The following is a 21153-nucleotide window of genomic DNA, read 5'->3' as shown; positions in this document are numbered from 1 at the left end:
AACAAATGATATTTGCCTGACTGTGACGTCTTTCTCACCTTAAAGGGGTTGGCTCAATTGCGTATGGATTTTTTAACGGAAATAGACAGATCGCAGAGCAGGAAAGATAATCGCACCATGTCGTTATGGGGGTCTAAAATGGTTACCTGTCGTACGTCAGAGCCATAAGTTTGGAGACATGTTTTGTTTTGAGCATGTTTCGAGGATGGTATCATCCCAGACCGACATGACGTCACACACACACACACACACACACACACACAAGAGAGAATAGCCTCTAACTGACCGACGTTCGTCATCAGCAACGGCCGCTGCGGCAGCACGCTTGGATTGCCGCCTCCCTGGTATGAGGAAACGCACCTGGTGTGGGCGCGTTAGACGGTGACACTGTGCACAGCGGGGTGCCGTTTGGTCCCACTGGCACGGAACTGTCAGCTGGCAGCTGGCCAACGAAGGTTGACACAGGTTAGAGGTGGCAGTGGTGCATGTCACCTTTTGCGTGTTGGGTCATGCTACTTTGATGTTGGAGTAAACACAACAGTTTTTACTTAGCAAGTGCTTTGAAACCAAACCCATCCACGCCAACCCTTCAGAATGCATCCCATTTAGAAATTGAGATTGGATTGAGTTGGACATCACGAGCAGGATGAGGAACTGCGACAAGTGTTCGATATTTACTGGTTTTTACGAAAGCCACACACACACCAGAGAGAATGGTTCCTGACTGACCGATGCACGCTATCAGAGGTGGCCGCTGTGACAGTGCGCTGAAAGGTGAGATACACCCTTCGAAACGCCTCAATCGTACAAATACCTCCACCTCTTTCATATGTCCCATCAACATGGACATTTCCAGCATCAACATCAACATACCAACAGCATAAATGCAAGGTCTTCAAGAATCAGATCATAAGATTATGTTGAAGGGCCAAAGAGTTGGAAAAATGTCGTGCATAGTCTAAGATTAGGGGAATTTCGAGAAAGACGGTTTAAGCTTTATTCAACCTTGCTGGTAATTGTTATCCAAAGTTAAAAGGACGAGTCGAACAACGCATGAGTTATTTCTAGGACAATGGGCTGAAAATCGGGAACAACTAATCCCCTCTCAAAAATCAGTAAATATTTGCAACGGAAGAGGAACATATGATTTAAACGGTGCGATGGTATGAAAGGTGCTTGGGGCCTATCGCAGACCTGTGACCGCCACAGATATCCCACAATCCTGCCGCTTCCCAGCCGTAAAGACGGTCATAGGGAAATCGGCCGCCGTAAATTCGGATCAGCAGCTAGGTCGGTGAGCCGCCAGCTGTAGGTCGGTGAACCGCCAGCTGCCCCCGGACATCGCTGGGCGGCGTGGGTCTGCCCACTCTGCTCTCCGCCCTCAGCACGCCCGTGGATGTGTACGTATGGCCCGCGGCTTCGGATCCCCGCGGCGAGGATCCGAACGAGTCGAAAACTCAGACGGCGGGCGCATCGAGATTTTGGAGCACCGCTGGGCGCAGGAACGCTGCTCCGAGTGTTGAACAGGCGGTCGCTATCGATCTGTCCTTGTTGATGGCACTTATTTGCATAATAAATCGGCCGATTGGGCGAGTCCATTTATCGAAATGAGAGGGGCGGCTGCGGGAGGGAAGGGGAGCGGCTAAATGGCCGCGGATGTCGTCGATTGAGACACTGGCGGCCGTTGACGGCAATCAGAGCCGCGTCCAATGCCGCAATGGGACGGCGGAGACGGCCGCTCCTCGGCGGGACCGGAGCTCTGGCCGCCGCCGCCACGGCCTGGCTGCGACCGAGCCCAACGGCAGCCTACCGGCTCGATGCGCGCCCAACGGAAGGTCATTCTGCCGCTGGCTAGCTTGAGGCTTGAGTCGCCAGGTGCGGAGCGCGAGCTGTGGTCGGGTTTCGCACGAGGTTTTCTCTGGTTTTGAGTGGGGGCTGGCTGCGCCGCCGGTGGTCCTGGTGTTCCAGCGGCTTGGGATAGCGTCACGACGGGCTGCCGGTGGCGCGTGCAGAGCCACCGGACAGGACAAGGGAGCCGCTGCCTGGCCTGGCCGGCAAAACAAGCCGCGTCACTGTCAGTGGCTCGGTAACGGGCCGTGCATAACATCAGCCAGCATCGCAAGATAAACAACCAGATCGGGTGTCCACGGAGGCCCACCGAGCTGTCTATGGTCGCTGTTACGTCAGCGCAAGCTGAATGCCCCGCTGCTCACAATCAAGCCGTTGAAGACGCCAACTGTGAAGTGGCGCCTCATACAACAGCTTCTGCGCCTTCGTGCATTTCGCCACAGCTCCCAGGCCGTAAGGTCTGAGCACCACGAAAAACAGCACTTATAGGGAAGTGCAGTGGTTGCACGCCGCACTCGCATGCAAATGGTGCGGGTGAATGATATCATTGAATAACCTCCATGATAAACCCGGCGCCATTCTGCCGGCTAATTGCAATGTTGCGCGACCAGAGTCAGTTAATGCGGAGGCCTGCGTCCGCGCCATTAATTCAGGCTTGGAAATCGCCGCCCAGTTGTCATAGAGAAGTCGATCCGATTCCGATAAATAGCCGGCGACCGATCGTAACGTTTGTCCGGCTGACAAGCTGCGACATCACCGCGCCGGCCGGCCGTAATTCGGCCGCGCAACGATTGTCGCCACCGCGCCGCGAACGTCCGCCGCGTCCGCCTCGGCCGTGATATATCGGCGTGGTTCCCCGATAATGTCCAGGTCGAGAGGGGTCGGCAGGGTTACGTTTATTCCGCACACACGGGCCAGGGCGGACAGTGATGGCGGCAATAGTGTCTGTCGGGCACGGCCGGTGATCACTGCGGCCGGCCGGGACCGCCGTCCTCGCACGGCGCCGCGCCAGCCGGCCGGCACGAACTCACGGCGCCGACTGCCAAGGCCGCTGCCAGCCGATGGCCAGCCAATGCAGCCGATATAAACAAAGACTGGGATATCGTTCGGTGGCGCGCCAACGGAAACACAGGTGCGCGGTGCCCTCCTCAGCCAGCACATACGCCGACGGCCGACCGGCGGCCAAAGAAGCGTGCCTCTTCACGCCAGGCTATCCATTATCGTGCGGAGCAGACTGGACCGGCAAATCAATGTTTACCCTGGCATCAATTATCGATTGCTGCCCGCCTACGAGCAACTAGTGTTTTCTTAGGAACAACTGCTCGCCGGGGTATTTAGCTGATCGAACGGAGGAGCTGTCGGAAGCCATTTGGCTGTTGATAAGTGTTTTGGAGTCGCACCGGTCTGTTGTGCAAATATCGCTCTGACAAGACCCGCTTCCGTTGCCCTCAGTCGCAGCAGGACGAGCTAATCCAGCGGCGGCGACGCCTCACCGGCCGTAGATCAAGTCTCCCGCTGACTGGGCGACTCTTCGGCTGCCTCCCCCACCTTTTTGCCGGCCCGCTAGCTCCCGAAACGCATAGGGAGCGACGACAATCCAGCGCAAATTATAATAAATTGTATCGGCGACAAACGGACGCGCGGTTCCGGCGCTTTGTAAAAAGGCGACGGCGACAAAGTCGCGGCGGGGGCCAGTGCCGGTGTCATCGATGGCTCGGCAGCTGCGGCGCGGTCACGTGAGACGCCTTCGACGGACGGCCAGAAGCGGCCAGTCACGCCGGCGCGAGATCGCGAGCGTGGGAACCGGGCCGTCGAGCGTTAGCCCGCTCGGGGTCCCGGCCGGATGTGGGGCCGCGGCGCTGCAACATCGCTCCCTGGACCGAGGGTGGTCAGCGAACATCGAGGAAACGTCGTCAGAGAGCAACGGCAGAGCGAGTCTCCGAATACGTGAGTCACGATTCAGGAGCAGACGGACTGGCACGGATGGACGGCAGACGGACTGACACAGATGGACGGCAGACGGACTGACACAGATGGACGGCAGACGGACTGACACAGATGGATGGCAGAAGGACTAACACAGATGGACGGCGGACGGGCTGACAGAGATGGACGGCAGACGGACTGTGTGTGTGTCATTGAGACTTAACGACGTACTCAGATGCTGAGGCTATATGGCGTCGCGTGCCTTCGCGGCAGGAAGGGCGGGCACCAAGAGGAATCGAACCTCGTGCTTTTGGTTTCCCAGACGCGCAGTGGTTAACGTAGGCGCGCTGATCAGTACATTACCGGCAACCCCAGGTCAGTCCGTCCGTCAGTCCGTCTGCTGGCAGTCGGCAGACAGACCGACACAGACACAGTCGCCAGGCGACAGTGTCTGACAGAGCTGCACCAGCGGCCCAGATGACCGCCGAGAGGTGTCGCTCCGCGGCCAGCTGCGCGGCCTCCGAACAAAGCTGCGCCACCACAGATAATCTGCGCCATTTCTCCGGCCGCGTGGCGCCAACGGCGGGGTCGGCGCGCGCGCCGCTGACCGTCGCTGTCGACGGAGATCGAGGGAGCACGCCGTGGCGGGCAGGCCGACGGCCGGCCGCGCCGTCCGTCGTCTCAGTGTCGTGTCGGAGCCTCGACAGCTGTGTCGGCGTCTGTCGGCGCTGGACCGCCGGCTCCTCAATCGCCTGCTGTTCGGTGACCGGGGATTCTGCTGGGCGTTTGCCGCGAACAGGCCCGGGTGACAAGACAGGCGGACGGCGCACGCTGAGGCAGGACCGTGTCGCGCCACGACACACATGTCCCCAGACGCGGCCTGTAACTCACGCCGAGCGGCCCCCGCCCAGGCCGGCCTCAGATGTTTTGATATGCGGGCAGGCGGCTCGCAGTGCGGGCACTAAATATGCCGCGCGGCGGCACATGGACGTCGTAATCGCAGAAATGCGTGCGCGTCGCGCGCGCCTGGCCGGACGCGATTTGGCACTGGGGCCTGCGGCGTCCGTAACAGTTACACAGACGCCATGTCGTTAACCTCAGCCAGACTCGACATCACGCGACGGTTTAATCTCGCTCTGCTGCGACCTCGGCACATTAGAGCCGTGTCCAGGCGCTCCCATCACATGCAGTTGCGCTGCGGTGTGCGCATGCGCCAACTCGGGCCTGCGTTGGTTTCGACGCCGGCGACGGCGGCATCGGCGCGTCCCGCCGGGATTTACATTCGACGCACCTGCTGAAAACAATGGGCGACGGGATAAATACCACTTGAAGAGATATGACTGTCGTGCGTCTATGTCACTAACGACGAAGGCTGGGGCCGGTTAGGACAGAGGCGAGCTCAGGTAGAAGTGCAGAGGGTCGGGTAAGTTCCTTCACGTTGCGTCTCATATTCTCTGTCGAGTAATTGTCTGCAAATAGCAAAACATCCATATCAATTCCCAGTGGCACTGGACTGGGTTCCACCAGCAGAGTCTATGCACGCCTCTGAACCGCCCCGTCCGTGCTCGCTTGATCCGTTCTCAAAGTGGTGGCCTCACCTGACACGGTCGGATCACCTACATCAGGTGACACAGGGCTAGAAAACCGACCGGTGCCGTCACACAATCTGCATGAATCGCGCGTAATGAGTGGACGCCCAGGTGGCGGCAGGTGGCGCTTACTGGACCCCCACCCTCCTCGCCGGAAATCTGTCACCACTGCCGATCTGACAAATCACGGATCTGACGAGCCCTCGGGCCCACATCCACTGAGCCGGACAGACGTGTCGGGCCAGCGTATCGCGGCGGCCGGCCGTGGGCAGCTGGCCGCCTAGGTGTGACGTCACGTCCGCACCTAACCTGGGCGGGATGAGCTGTCTCCGTTAGTGGCGTCAGCAGTGGCGTGTCCGTGACTGATTGTGGGAACGTGGCGAAGGTGCTGCCTTAAGGCACTCAAAATGCTTGCAATGCCCTGCCAGTAGTCAATCGCGATGCGGCTAGAACGTGTCCCTTGGACTTCAGCCGGATACTTGCTGGCGGTGACGAGAACAGTCGGAAAGCAAGGCTGAGCTCTGATCAGATGTCACAAAACCGTCGATTTTAAGTCGGTTAAAACGGGACTCGTGCCATTCCGAGTTTCCATCGGCCCAGCCTCGTTCTAAGGACGGTCTTACCAGGTTAAGAAGACAGCCGTTACTCAGTGAACCAAATTTGACGGAGCACGTGGTTTACGAAATCCCATAAATGTCCGCCGTGTCGTAACTGGATCATATCCAGAGCCAACAATACATAATATGCATTCGATCCATCGTTAAGTGCCGTTCGGTTCAGGTATGGAAGTCTCCCCACTGCAAACCACCCATCGCAGCTATCTATCCATCGCAGATCCCCGTGCCAGGGTGTGGATCTGCCGGCCGCCGTCTATCATATCCGACGGCGTGGGTGGGTCCACTGGGGACCGACATACAAACGAGGGCGGCATCTTCGGCCCGTCAAGCGTTGGCGACCCGCTCGGCGGATCGTGCTGCAGGGCTGAGTCCACGGGCCGAGGAGCGGACCAGCGGATCCCTGCAGACGGAGGAGCGGACCAGGGGATCCTGCAGACGGAGGAGCGGAACGGGGGATCCCGCGGACAGAGGAGCGGATCAGCGGATCCCGCAGACGGAGGAGCCGAGCAGGGAATCCTGCAGACGGAGGAGTGGACCAGGGGATCCCGCAAACGGAGGAGCGGAACAGGGGATCCTGCAGACGGAGGAGCGGATCCCGCAGACAGAGGAGCGGAACCGGGGATTCCGCAGACGGAGGAGCGGATCCCACAGACGGAGGAGCGGAACAAGGGATCCCGCAGACGGAGGAGCGGACCAAGGATCCCGCAGGCGGAGGAGCGGACCAGGGGATCCTGCAGACGGAGGAGCGGAACGGGGGATCCCGCAGACGGAGGAGCGGAACGGGGGATCCCGCAGACGGAGGAGCGGAACGGGGATCCATGCAGACGGGAGAACGGACCAGCGGATCCTGCAGACGGAGGAGCGGACCAGGGGATCCCGCAGACGGAGGAGCGGAACAGGGATCCCTGCAGACGGAGGAGCGGAATAGGGGATCCCTGCAGACGGAAGAGCGGACCAGGGGACCCCAGCAGACGGAGGAGCGGATCAGGGGATCATCACAGACGTAAGAGCAGATCATTTTGATTCCAGCATGCGGAGGAGCGGACCAGGGGTTCCCGGCAGACGGAAGAACGTATCAAGGGATCCCCGCAGACGGAGAAGCGGACTGGGGGATCCCCGCAGACGGAAGAACAGATGAGTTGATCCTGCAGACGGAGGAACGGACCAGAGGATCCCCCAAGACGGAGGAACGGACAAGGTGATCCACGCAGGCGGCAGCGGACCGAGCAGTGGACCAGCAGTGATTGCGGGGTCTGACGACCACAGGGTGAGGACAAAGAACGGGGAAGGTAGCCGAGGCTGGTGCAAGAGAGGGCAGTAGCCAAGGCTGGGTAGCCGAGACAAGGGAAGAGTCGAGCTGAGCCGCCAGTCAGCGCCTTCGTCAGCGGTGCTGATATCGGGCTATCATTACGCAGGCTTCGTAAGAAAAAGTGAGCCTTTGATCGCGTCTGCGTGTAACCAAACGCAACACGTGACAGCGCCTTCGGCCTGCCGCTGCAGTGCACATCTGTCACCAGGCAAGCAAAGGGCGCAGATACCGCAGGTGAAGGACGCGCGCCGGCACGACCAGAGCCGGTCTTTGAACGCCTGAGAAGACGCCAAAGCCGGGCCGACAGGCGGTGCAGATAAACGCCGACGACAGCATCCGCCTCCGAACACCAGCGGCGCGCCATCACAGGCTGGCGGCCGACCAGGGCAGCTCAGAGGCCGCATCCGCCGCCTGCCGGGCGATGTCGATCTGAGACATCGCTCGAACGCCGCTCAAAAGAAGCCAAACCGGCCAGCGCTAATAAGGCAGGCCAATGGGCCAAATCGGTTTTTCGAGGCGTTGCTGACGCACCGTCGAATGCAGGCAGCTTAACTCCAGGTTTATTCGTTCCGGCTGAAGTCGTCGACAAAGCCAGATTTGAGCGCGGTGTCGCGTCGCATTCTGCACGCTTGGCGACGGTGTTTTTGATGCGGGCTGCCGGCGCGGCGCCCCCGGGAAGTGGCGCCGCCACTGACACCAGGTCCTACGTCTACAACAGGGCAGACCGTGTCACGCAGCGGCCTTTATCACATCCTGTCGATCCATCCATGCATCGATCACATCCATGCCGATGTGACGCAACTCTAATGACGATGTCTCTAAAGGGACGGAGACTCTCAATTCAAACACGCCCTGATGAAGCCAACCGAGTACAGCACTGTGGGGTGAAATGACTTAAAGACAGGCTACGCGGTCCTGGTCTCAGTTCAACAAGCCAGTCTGCCCTCCCCTCACTACGCACAGTGAGCTGCTCCAGGGTGGGGAAGCGAGCCGCCTCCGTCACCAGGCCCGGGTTACGCCCAGCCGGCCACGCCGGGTGAGCGTGGCGGTCACAGGGCGGTCGTAAAGCACAGTTACGACCGGCGGCGTGTTCTGCGTGCGCGGTCGCCCTTGTGGATTGGGGGAGGGGGAGGGGGCACGCCAGACCATTGCATCAACCGACATCGAGAGGCGGTCGTGTGGGCTGGTAGGCTGGAGTCTGGACGTGCTCCAGGGGTGGACCGAGGTGGACCGAGGTGGACTGCAGGACGGGTCAGAGTCTGACGTCCTGCTGGGCAGACTGCGGTGGACTGTAGAGGCGATGATGGTGTCGAGGGGCAGATCCAAGGAATGGGAGCGGTGCTGCGCACATCCCTGCTGCCACCCAGCCGTGGCATGGGGCGACGGCGCGCCGAACTGCCGGGCTGAGTCCTGAGGCGAGGACGCCTTGACTGGCGTCGGCCGGTCGGCTGTAGTCCAACGATACAGTGCTCAGACCCCGGATCTGCTCATACCTGGCCGTCTTCATTTGCGAGCTGGAACCTACTAGCTTCTCGCTCATATTATTCATCTACTGATGCTGATGGTTCTGACGCATAATATCAAGGCAACTTTGTCTTATGACCACTGCCTGCACTCCTCAGCACTTCATCTCCTGGCTGCTGACGAAAATGTTTACGGTTCCTGACTAAACTATTGCCGTGTTCCAGACCACCCTATTATCTCGTTCCCGAGTGGCCCATCTCTATGTGCCTGACTCGTGACCTAGTGACTTTCAAGAATCCTGCCATGTGACTTCAACTTCATGACCTGCTGATCCTGACCCTCGTGCCCGTGCTGACGCCGTGACTGTGATGGTGCCGCAGTCCCGGCAGGGGCAGTCTCCGCCGGCACTGGCAAGCTGCTGGGAGCTACAGCTGGCCACAGCCGCTGGGAGCTACAGCTGGCCGCAGCCGCTGGGAGCTACAGCTGGCCACAGCCGCCGGGGGCTACAGCTGGCCGCCACCGCCGGGAGCTACAGCTGGCCACAGCCGCCGGGGGCTACAGCTGGCCGCAGCCGCCGGGAGCTACAGCTGGCCGCAACCGCCGGGAGCTACAGCTGGCCACAGCCGCCGGGAGCTACAGCTGGCCGCAACCGCCGGGAGCTACAGCTGGCCACAGCCGCCGGGAGCTACAGCTGGCCACAGCCGCCGGGAGCTACAGCTGGCCACAGCCGCCGGGAGCTACAGCTGGCCGCAGCCGCCGGGGGCTACAGCTGGCTGCAGCCGCCGGCTGCCCCACTCACCCGCCGAACGGCGCGGAGGTGGCCTGCCGCCGGCTCAGATCCATCACCGGTGCCGCCGCTCTGACGGCAGCGGCCCGAGTGGCGGTCAAACACAGCCCGCCGCAGCCGCCAGCCGCCAGCCGCGCCCAATCCGACCCGTGAAATATGACCGCCATTCCTCTTTCATCCCACGTTTGGCTGTGCACAATAGCGGCGCATTACCTCCCCTTCTGGCCGACGGGCTCAATGCGCTTCTAATGGCAGAAAAAGCGCTGGCTTACCGGACGGCTGCTAAGCATTATTTATGGATCTTATGTGTGAGCGCGGGATCCATTGCGCTATGTCTTCAATATGCCTGTCGTGAGTTCGGAATGGCAGAGCAGAGGCGGGCCTCGTCCTTTTCTTCCTGGCGGTTAGTGAGGAGGGAGCGATAAAGAGATCTAACAAGCATAACAGGCAAAAAAGTCCCCTGAGAGCACAGCTAAATGCGGCTTTACTTCTCCGATACACGATACACGACAAACGGATATGTTTGAAATGGGCGTAACATTGTGCAGGCCCCAAATGTCCTTGTCACAAAGCATTAAACCACGTCGTTCTGGTCTCCCTCTCCTAATATGTGTCTGACATCGCACTCCAACCCGACTAATCTTCGTTTTTCAAATGTCGCGATGTTGGCGAAGGCGTCATTTGAGACAGGCCAGACGCTGTGATCCGAGGTCAGTATCAGACGCTTATTTCAGCCCCTGGGGACAGGAGCACATCTCTGACCACGGCTGTTGACATGTCTCCGTCCTGCACCACTGCGCGCTGCCCAATACTCGACTTACGGCGTCTCCGCGCCGCATGGGCCGACCAAAACGCCTCTCATAGTTGTTACCTGATGGAATGCAGCTCGGTTTAAACGTGCTCCAATAAAGCATCCGCACACATTATGCTGTCCCTTCTGACAGTGTCACACGTGCGTTTCGCGTTTGAAAGGGTTCAGAAGCAGAGGCCGCGTCACACAGCCAGCCAGACCACTACGCCGGTTCGCCGTGTGACGTTGCCGGCGTCGCGGCCACGCGTCCGGCCGGCCGTCGGCAGCCGCGTTTGAGGTGCCGACCGCCCTCGCGAGGCGCCGGCCGTCGGCAGCGGCCGGTTATTTGATGTCGGCTCTGTCGACCGCGCCGCCGCGTCTGGCCGCTGACGCGATCCCCGCCCGGGCTCATCTATCGTGGCGGCAATCAGTCGCAATACGGCCCGAGGTACAAAAACCTGCACATAAACAAACCGTCGCTGACGCTGGCCAGACCAGTTCATAATTATTCTGTTGGTTTTGGAGACGTGGTGCGATGGATTTGAATTATCCTTCTCGCCGCCGCTGGAGCGCGTCGGGTGCTGGCGACGGCTGTGTCGTAATGTTACCGCGCTGTAGCTCCGCCCTCTGCACACGACAGCTCGGTGGAGAGGCATGCACGTCTCGCATAGTCCGATCAGCAGTGAGCTGGAGTTCACAAATATCCGTCCGTTGCACTTGACGATGTGTGCAAAGAACGCTACCTATTTGATTCAACGGCGCAAACACGTCATCCGCCTTGCGAACTGTCGTCTGACAATGCAGTGAAGAAGGGCGGGGCTTTGAGTGTCACCCGAATCATCCATGCAAATGAAGCTTATCGACGTCTGTGGGTGGATACCTGACCCCCTCTTGGCGTCCAAATGTGTCTGACGTCTCGCTACATAGGCATATTTTAGCATAAATATTGCACACTCCTACGCATGCACCGCCCATTGACGGCGGGCATGGTATAAAGCCGGCCACGCCAGGAGACCTGATGCCAACATGCCACCAGATCGGACGAGCCACCTCCACCAATGAGTGAGTGTGCAGTGAGGCACAAACACGTCATCCCGCAACGCTGCAGACTTACATCGCGGCATCTGCTCGGTGCGGAAATTCCGGACAATCATGCTCATGGCGTATCGGGGGCGGCGCGGCGTTATGAAGCCGGCCCGCCATCACCGGACCACAGCCGAGTCTCCATGCCGGACAATCTGCAGACCCCGTGCCAGCTGGCAGGGGGACGCGCGGCCACATTTCGATCATCTCCCGCCCTGCTCTGTGTTCTAAAAATATATCCAAGTTTCGCCTTCCTACGGTACTGTGAAGGCACAGAGAACTGGCGGAAATGCGCCCTCTTCAAGCCGTGAAGCTGAAAGGTTAGTCACATGTTGCGTACCATAGCCTGGCCGCTCTCTCCGTCCCTTGAACGCCGCCGCTGCCATTGCCGCCTATCTGACGTGTAGCCAGGCTACATCCCCCGCCGGCGCGCCGTGTGCCGTTCCCAGTCGGCCGCCGCCGCCGCCGCCGCCTATGGTCGTTCCCCTCCGCCGGCGAGCCGCCGCAGCTCATACCCGGCGCGCGCTAACCGGTCCGCTCCCGTGCTCGCCGCCAGTAAATAACGCCATCAGCCCGAAATGATTGGCCCGAACACGAAAGGCGAGCAGGCTATTGTTTCTTATTGGTAAACCGGCGCACACGTACTCGTGTCGGAAGGGCAGTTGTAAACGAGCGAGCGGCCCCAAAATCAATGCCACCGCCCGTGCGCCGGTATTACAGGGCTCATGACATTGCTCACAGTGGCCGTAGCCAGCCACTGAGGCCCAGTAATAATCGAATGGTGCAATGACCGGAATTAATGATCGCTGATTTTAATCGCCGACATGTGGCCGCGGCGCCAGAAATTATTTAAAGCGCAGTAGAGAAGGTGTAATGATGTACAGTCATGTTTGGTGCATCCGTTTAAGCCGTCGGTATTGATCGGCCGTCCCGGAGCCATGTTGTCACACGGCAGGCGGCCATCGGGTCCGCCGTCCACCGCCTGGGTTGGCGGCTGCAAACTGATCTGGGCCGCACAGAGAGCAGTGGTGCAAGACGGCTTTGATGTTTTTCACCACGTTGATCTTGCCAGTGTCAACGATTAACACACGTGACGCAGCACGACACAAGAGGCGTCGCCCCCCGGGCGCTGTAGTTTGCAGAGTCGCCTTTGTAGGCGGGGCCCTGCTCACCTGGGTGAGCACTTCCTCCACCCATCGATTCGGCCGACCTCAGCTGCCCCCTGACCTGGCCTCGGGTGTCGCCGGGGGGTCTGCTCCGGTGACCGCGCCCGGCCCCGGTTCTCACGGGCGCAGGGGCGTCGCCCGCCCGGTCAAGATCGAGAGCCTGCTCGGATCGGAGCGCCGGCTCTTTGTCATGCTAACCGGCCGCTGATCTTGCGGCCGGGGTGGCGCCGCGCGTCCAGTGCTGATCCTATGGCCGGGGTGGCGGCGTGCCGTCCAGTGCTGATCCTATGGCCGGGGTGGCGGCGTGCGTCGGGTGCTGATCCTGCGGCCGGGGTGGCGGCGCGCCGTGCGGTGCTAATCCTGCGTCCTGTAGCTCCCCACGGCTCCTCACTGCATGCCCGTCTGGTTGACTAGATCGATGAAGAGTAAGTCCACGCGCGATAGGCCACTTGCATGCATGGTGGCATGCTTGGACGCCCAGATTGCTATCTTCTAAAATCTATACGGTATTATGAAGTGATTTGAGAGCAACAGCGCTTTTGGCATGAGACACATGTTTGTAGGTCAGAAGACGTGCTATACAAAGGGATTATCTCAGCCGTTACATGTTTCTTGTTGTGTCCCCACGATCACAAACGGTCTGTCAAGATACTTCCGTGTGTGCAGTGAGATATGATATTAGAGCATGACAATTCACCTCGAAATACGATAAGGACGGCATTCTCGGGGCGGGGGGGGGGGGGGGGCGTTTGAGTGGTTCATTCGTCCCTGGCTGAGTGGTTGTTCGCAGTGCGACAGGAAGGGGTGATGCCGATCTAACCACGACCCCCTGGGCCCTGAATGATGAACACTAGGACGGTCCGGGAAAGGGGACAGTTTCACGACCGCGCGCTCCCGCGTTTGAAAGACGCTGAGTGGTCACGCGACCCCCGGCCCGCCAGCCAGGCCATGGAGACCACGTCCCACCGTCACGCGGTCACCGGCCAGGCCGTGGGGACCGCCTGCCATCGTGACTCGGCCCTCCGGCCTGGCCAGGACGCTGCACCTTTCGTTGCCACTGCTCGCGAGGCATGCAGGCGTCCATCCTGGCCGGGCGGCGCTGGACAGGATCGGTGTGAGGCCGCCGGTAATGCGGCCCGGATCGGATTACAGCTGTGCGGCCGACGCGGTGGCCGCTCGGTCGCCGCACGCCGCGATCGCGGATGATGCCGCGTCTTAAACAAGATCGAGCTACCTCCGCGCCGCGCGCGCTCATCCCCGCTCACGCAAGCTTAGCGGGAGCGCACACCTGGCGTGGCGGCGGCGGAGGCGGCGAGCGCGGCCGCCGCTCACACGGCGCGGCGCCGTGCCGGCCAGCTGGCGGCGGGCGGAGCCAGCGTCCCCTATCGTGGAAGGCCATCGCTGGCGCGGGCGGGGCGCCGCCGAGGCCGCCGCCGCCGCCGCCGGCCAGAGGCGTCAGGCGGTGGGCGGGCGAAGCGCAGTGCGGTGGCTGCTGGGGGTGGGCCCCACGCGCCCCTGCCGGCGCGGTGGGCAGCTCGGCACCGCCCCGCAACCGCAGCAGAACGGATGGACTCAGGAGCCGAAGATGCAACCGGTCGACCGACTGGTGACTTCGGGTCCGTCATGTGTTGTGCGCAATCATGCCGCACGTACGGCCCACAGCTGCTGTGCAGTGGCCTGTGCCGGACCAAGCCACATCAAGGTGCCAACATTTCGTCACAGATCCGCCCCTTCAGACCGGACGCGGCCCAGCTTGATCGAAGAGGTCGCCAGAGTCGCGCCTTGGGTAGCCAGAATCGCGCCTTGGGTCGTCAGAGCCGCGCCTTAGGTCGCTTGAGTCGCGCCTCGGGTCGCCAGAGTTGCGCCTCGGGTCGCCTGAGTCGCGCCTTGGGTCGCCAGAGTCGCGCCCCGGGTCGCCAGAGTCGCCCTCGATATCATTCAAATAAAGCCGTCTTGTCAGGGGGTAAAGAACCGGCATAGCACCCGCCCAAATGGCATTTGTAAGGCCGAGATTGACGTGCATATTGAATGAGAGGACAGCTGAGCGATTTGCCTAACAAGGAAAATGAAAGTTTTTTTCGCTGGTTGCTCTGATGGACAAAAGCGCATTTGATGAGCCCATATACATACGTAGGGAGAGGACGTCCCTCTTTCCCTTCAGAGCAGCATTTTGTCTTTTTTACTATCGATTGTTTTCAACAGAATGTTAAAGATTGCCGTGTTAAGTGAGCCCCCCCCCCATCTCCCCCATTGGGAAAATCCTGGCTGCACCCCTGATATCTGTATCTGTATCTGTATAAGAACAGAGGGATTAGCAGACAAGCCGTCTCACGTTGAATGCAAATTTTCACCGTCTGAGCACGATTCGTGCGTAGATCTCACCGGCTGAGTACGATCTGGACGCGGCAGGCGGACCAGCCTGAAATGGCGTACCAACCATGCCTCGGCGTCCACCGCCGGCCCCACGCAGGGGCGGCGGGCCAGGGTCCAGCCACGCGATCCCTGTCCCACATCGGGCTGCGAGCCGCCTAATCCGTGATACCAGCGGCGGTGAAGCGCGGCCGACAGACCGGTCGCGTTCGGCGAAGATCGGTCGATCGCCGCCGCCGGCGCCCAAAACGGCCGAGATCGCTGCCGTGCCGATGCAGCCGCTCGGAAGGCGCACGGCACGTCTCGTGATGGAGAGCAGGCAATTGCCACGCCGGCCGGCCATGTTCGATCGCTGCCGGCAAAAAGGCGCTCCGATCTCCGATCTCCGATCGAAAAATCCCGCCCACGGACGAGCCGCACAAAGGCACGCGGAAGCTTTGTGGACATGAACGGGCGTCTAGCTCGCGCCACCGGCAAATCGTTGGGGAAACGCCGGTCGAACGGCACGTACGCCCAATTAGGCCGGCGATGCGACCGGGGTTGCCAGTGCGGCGCACCGCGGCGAGCCCGCGGAGGAGTCACTCTCAGGCACGCTTGGCGCCGGCTGTGTCGGCCTCGAGCCGCCGCTGGCTGTGTCGGCCCCGAGCCGCCGCTGGCTGTGTCGGCCCCGAGCCGCCGCTGTCTGTGTCGGCCCCGAGCCGCCGCTGGCTGTGTCGGCCCCGAGCCGCCGCTGGCTGTGTCGGCCCCGAGCCGCCGCTGGCTGTGTCGGCCTCGAGCCGCCGCTGGCTGTGTCGGCCCCGAGCCGCCGCTGACTGAGTCGGTCCCGAGCCGCCGCTGTCTGTGTCGGCCCCGAGCCGCCGCTGGCTGTGTCGGCCCCGAGCCGCCGCTGTCTGCGTCGGCCCCGAGCCGCCGCTGGCTCTGTCGGCCCCGAGCCGTCGCCGACTGACCACGTGACCGGTGACGTCAGGAGATGAAGTCGATGGTCGTGGATGCGCCGTCTCGCGCTTGGGATCGTCGGAAATGCCGGTAGGAGCACACGAGCCCGGCTTGAGAGGACAGTTTTCTTTGATCCCAGAGCCAGGAAATGGACTCGTCCGGTGCTTACATCGACTTCAGTTCTGCGTATGCACCCAGCCACCCGATGTCATCAACGAATGGACTCGTTCAGCTTATATACAACATCAGTTTAGTCCATACGAAGTTTTTCCTGATTTCACGGGTGCAATGCCATTAAAACACATTGAAACGAAGAACCTGACGAAGGTAGGTGACTACTTGATTTCCAGCGAAACACAAGCATGAGGGACGCAAAGAGTAAATATTTGTCAAATTTTGAGTGTCTATTTGCTTTTATCCTAATCCTGCACAGGGTCAAAAACTTCACGTAAAGTTCTTGCTCAATGGCGTGCAAATGTAGGAGTGCATGTCAAAACCTCCAAAAGCTTTGCACAAGCTTTGTTAAAGTATGGGTGCGGGCGGATACGTGCCGGATCTACTGACGCGTTTCTACCGGTCGCCTGCGTGTTCTCCTGCAGCAGCACAATGCCCGCCGGTGCCATCGCGCCGCCGGTCATTAGAAGGCATGAGTCGCCGCATAGCTCACGCACCGTTCGATGCATCGCCGCCCGTTCCCTACAGGTCACCGGCAGCGCAAACAGATCGTCGCCGCCGTCCTTTCAGGCGCACTGTTTGCACCTGTCGAAGACGCCGGCCGCCCGGCTGTTTGCCCCGCGACATAGCTGGCCGACACTGAGCCGCCGCCGACCAATCACAATCGAGCAGCGTGTTGCGAAATGTAAAACAAACAGCGGTCGGGCGGCCGGGCCGCGCCGTCAATGACAGGTAAGCGGCGTCGATGACGACGAGGTGCGTCAGCGGACGGGCGCCGTCAACAGGGCGGCGGCGGCGACGGACGGCGCTGAATGGTGTCGCCGCGCGGCCAGCACAATTACCGCCCCAGTCCGATTTGGCGGGTGGCGAGCGCAAACAGGGTCGGCACATTGGCATCGGTATCTATTGCATCGGGTGTGGCGACGGAGGCGGCGACGTAGGGGGACGAGGCGGTGGAAATATCGGAGCGACAGCAGCGGTTTCCTCAGCCACACGACGGCCACTTCTCTCAAAGGGGATGTTCCGCATTTGAAGACATAAAAGAAAGCATCAGATATGAATAAATAAGCTCACTTAAAACTGTTGGTATAATAAGTGGACAGAATTGCCCCAGACAACACGTTTTTATGCCCAGTAAATATGCTCCTCAATTCGTCATTGTTTGATTGCGTCACATGAGCTTCCACGACATTGACTGAGACCAAACTGAGAGCCCTGATGTTTGGAAATTGCCCTCATCAACGTCACATGTGAACGATCCGAAAATTATATTTTTCTTGGCCTTGATCAGCGCATGACGAAGGGAACGGTAGGACTTGAGTGGCGTTATTATAGTGTCATGGATGTCTGGGGGACTTTGAAAAAGTGTGCACAAAATGGTCCGCTCATATTCGCAGGCGTGGAGCTCAGAACTAGGGGGTTTAGCGTCTTAAGAAGGGCAGGGCTGTGAACTGCGCCGAATGGTCTTCAAGATGACTATTCTAGTTCAAAACCAGACTCAGATGTAGAAAGTTCCCTTTAAGTACGTACATTTATTTTCTTAGGTATCGCATAGCCAGCAGTCAGTCGTGCCCCAGCCGTCACCTGTGACCAGTGTTCCCACTTGTGTTCTCGGAAACCATCGCGTCTATATCAGCAGCTATTTGAAAAGCATCCGAAAAAAAATGGAAGTATGCCCTGAAACATAAATGCATGCTGGTGACACCAAAAGGGGCTTCATGTCGACCGCCGAAAAGAACAAGAGTTAGCAGTGCTCAATTCGGTAATGATTGCTGACACTACAGAAGTGCCACAACGGGGCGAGCTATCACTTCGTCAGTCCACCACGGCGATGGCATCACGGCCGCACCGCTAACGCCACCCGCGGATGCTAACCAGCCATTGGTGGTCATTAGTCCCGAGCGGCACCAGCGGATACTAGCCAGCCATTGGTGGTCATCAGTCCCGAGCGGCACCAGCGGATACTAGCCAGCCATTGGTGGTCATTAGTCCCGGGCGGCACCAGCGGATACTAGCCAGCCATTGGTGGTCATCAGTCCCGAGCGGCACCAGCGGATACTAGCCAGCCATTGATGGTCATCAGTCCCGGGCGGCACCAGCGGATACTAGCCAGCCATTGGTGGTCATCAGTCCCGAGCGGCACCAGCGGATACTAGCCAGCCATTGGTGGTCATCAGTCCCGAGCGGCACCAGCGGATACTAGCCAGCCATTGGTGGTCATCAGTCCCGAGCGGCACCAGCGGATACTAGCCAGCCATTGATGGTCATCAGTCCCGGGCGGCACCAGCGGATACTAGCCAGCCATTGGTGGTCATCAGTCCCGAGCGGCACCAGCGGATACTAGCCAGCCATTGGTGGTCATTAGTCCCGGGCGGCACCAGCGGATACTAGCCAGCCATTGGTGGTCATCAGCCCCGGGCCGCCACACGACGCGCTCCGTCAGATCGACCGGCTGCGGGACAATCGCAAACTTATACAGCCGGTCGTAAACCGAACAGCGACGCGAGGCAGCCGCGACAGGCACCGTCGGGCACCCGGGCACCCACCCCTGTCGTCCCTCCCCTCCCCCGGCGCGGGACGCACCTGAGCCCTGGCGCCGGGCGACGGCAGCACCAGGACCTTCGAGAGAGGGCGCGATAGAGCATGATCGCGGTACCAGCAGTGGGCTTGCGCCACGGACAGAAAAGCATTGGCTGGATCGTGGCTCCCGGCTCGTCGACCGCCTGGCCCCGAAGCTGTTTGGATTTTTTCCTCGATTGCAGACGCAATTAAATTGACGATGGCATCAGCCGAACGCTGACGCCAAGTAGACTGTAGCGTCGTCGTGATTTAATTACTGATCATTTCATTAGCCGTCAGTCGATCTGGCCTGCCCGATTGTTCATCAGCGGCTCGGGAACCCAATCTCCAGCGACGCGCGACGAACCCATCGATGACGTCATTGTCGTTCTCGTCTGGCGTCGGCGCCTGCGGCTGTGCTGGCGTCGGGGTCCGCGGCTGTGCTGGAGTCGGGGTCCGCGGTTGCGCTAGCGCTGGCAGCCGGACCGCGGAGGATCAGGGCTCGCCGTCGGCTATGGCACGGCAGGACATATCGGGACACGGTGAGAGGGGCGCCGTGTATGCGACTGAGTCACCGTTCTGGTCGCGGCTTGCGCTCGGTCGGAATGCTTGGAGCCCGAGGCGCCGCCCCAGGCCCGCCAGGAAGCAGAAGAATCGCCGCCGGCCCTCTGAAGTGGATGAGTCACGGCCTCATTTGGCGTCCGGCGCCGGCCGCCGGCCGTACGGATCGGTGAGCTCGTCGGGGTACCGCTCAAGTCGCGTTGCCATATCTGCCGGACGCCGCGGCGCGCGGAGCCCAGCTGCGGGCGAGACGAAAGCCAGGATAGCCTGCCGCGACGCCGGGGCCTCGTCACGCCGGGGCCCGGCGGCGGCCGTCCCGGCGAGCGGGCTGCGAGCGGCCGACGCCGGGGCCTCGTCACACGGCCGACGCCGGGGCCTCGTCACACGGCCGGCGGCGGCGGCCGTCCTGGCGAGCGGGCTGCGAGCGGCCGGCGGCGGGGCCTCGTCACACGGCCGGCGGCGGGGCCTCGTCACACGGCCGGCGGCGGCGGCCGTCCTGGTGAGCGGGCTGCGAGCGGCCGGCGGCGGGGCCTCGTCACACGGCCGGCGGCGGTGGCCTCGTCACACGGCCGGCGGCGGCGGCCGTCCTGGTGAGCGGGCTGCGAGCGGCCGACGCCGGGGCGCCGTGGGGCCGGCCGAGCCGCCATCTCGGTCCGCCCGGGCTGACGGGAGGCGCAGCTCGGCGGCGCGGCGGTCACCTGAGTCGGCTCAGCCGCTCTGTACCGGGCCGCCCAGGGAATCCCAAGCTCTGACACGCTCGTCCTCTTAACGGAGCGTGGGACTCGAGCTCGGGGCCACTGACACCGAGCCGTGCCATTGGCCGTGACAGGTACGCGGTGGTCAAAGCTAATGACTCGGGCTATGCTGCGTCATTGGCCGTGGCCGGTATGTAGAGGCCAATGTCAACGCTTAGTCCGCAATATCCCACCCAGTCGGTATTCACCTGCGTGTGGCCACAATCACCAATGATCCCTGAATGCCAGATCTCGGGGTCTTGAGAACGAGCCGGCCCCTGTCACCACTCGCCCCCTCGCTCGTCCCCGCTCGTCTCTGTTCGTTCCCGCTCGTCTCTGATTATCCCTGCTCATTTCCGCTCGTCCCCGCTCGTCTCTTCTCGTCCCTGCTCGCCTCCGCTCGTCCCTGCTCGTCTCCGCTCGTCCCCGCTCGTCCCTACTCGTCCCTGCCCGTCCATCGCGGCTGCTCGCAGCTGCGCACTTACCTCGCTTCGGTATGACAGCCTTGAGCAGGCACACAGCCGCGTCGTCAACGGCCCAGGCGTGCATCTTGCGGTAGCTGTCGCGCCCCTTCTCCGTCAGCTTCTCCCAGGTCTTGGGCTTGCTCAGCAGCTCGCTGACTGTGCCCTGGGACAGGCCGAGGATGTAGCGCGCGAACATACGCTGGCCGATGTTGTTGATGCTGAGCAGCTCGCGCACGCGCCGCGAGAGCTGCAGCGTGTCCAGGCTCTGGTTGGCGTACTTGTCCATGTTGTAGCGCAGCATTTCCTGCAGGCGCGTCTCCATCGGGTCGCTCTTCGGAATGAGCGGGTCGTTTTCGTCGTAGCGGAAGGCGGCGGCCGGCTCCGGCGCCGGCGGGCTCGGCTGGCCCGGGGCGCCCGGCTCGCTCTCGGGCGTCGCTCGGGCGCGTTCCGGGGGCGAGAGCGAGCCGCGCCGCTCCGGCGGCGAGGGAGACGAGCGCGCCGCTAGCGTCACCAGCGCGCCACTTGCCGTCGGGAACGGCGGAAACGGGAACGGTGGCGTGGGCAGGAACGGCGGCCGGCAGGCGGTGGGGCCGCGGAACCCGAGCAGCGACGGCTCCACCAGCGGCGGCCGCGGCTCGCCTGCCGACCGGCAAACATGTAACGTCACTCACACAGAGGAACACCCCGAACAAAGACCTTGTGACGTCACACACAGCACGAACCAAGAGAGCGGAGGCCAGGTGACGCCGCGCCCCATACTCCCCTCGTTCAACAGC

At 61.2% G+C, this 21153-nt stretch overlaps 1 protein-coding gene across 1 annotated transcript in view; it reads right to left on the bottom strand.

Moving 5' to 3' along the window:
* ct (homeobox protein, cut) overlaps positions 1-20743 on the bottom strand; it is a 38939-nt gene extending 18196 nt beyond the window's left edge. The window contains exon 1 of the mRNA XM_037233554.1: positions 20399-20743. Within this exon, the coding sequence (XP_037089449.1) occupies positions 20399-20699 (301 nt within the window). The 5' untranslated portion in view covers positions 20700-20743. The remainder of the gene's footprint in view (positions 1-20398) is intronic.
* Positions 20744-21153: the final 410 nt, after the last annotated feature.

The sequence above is a fragment of the Pollicipes pollicipes genome, unplaced genomic scaffold (assembly GCF_011947565.3).
Source record: "Pollicipes pollicipes isolate AB1234 unplaced genomic scaffold, Ppol_2.1 Scaffold_7231;HRSCAF=8579_pilon_pilon_pilon, whole genome shotgun sequence".
Lineage (NCBI taxonomy): Eukaryota > Metazoa > Arthropoda > Thecostraca > Pollicipedomorpha > Pollicipedidae > Pollicipes > Pollicipes pollicipes.
The sequence above is the reverse complement of the archived record's forward strand: the minus strand, read 5'-3'. Positions and strand labels throughout refer to the sequence as shown.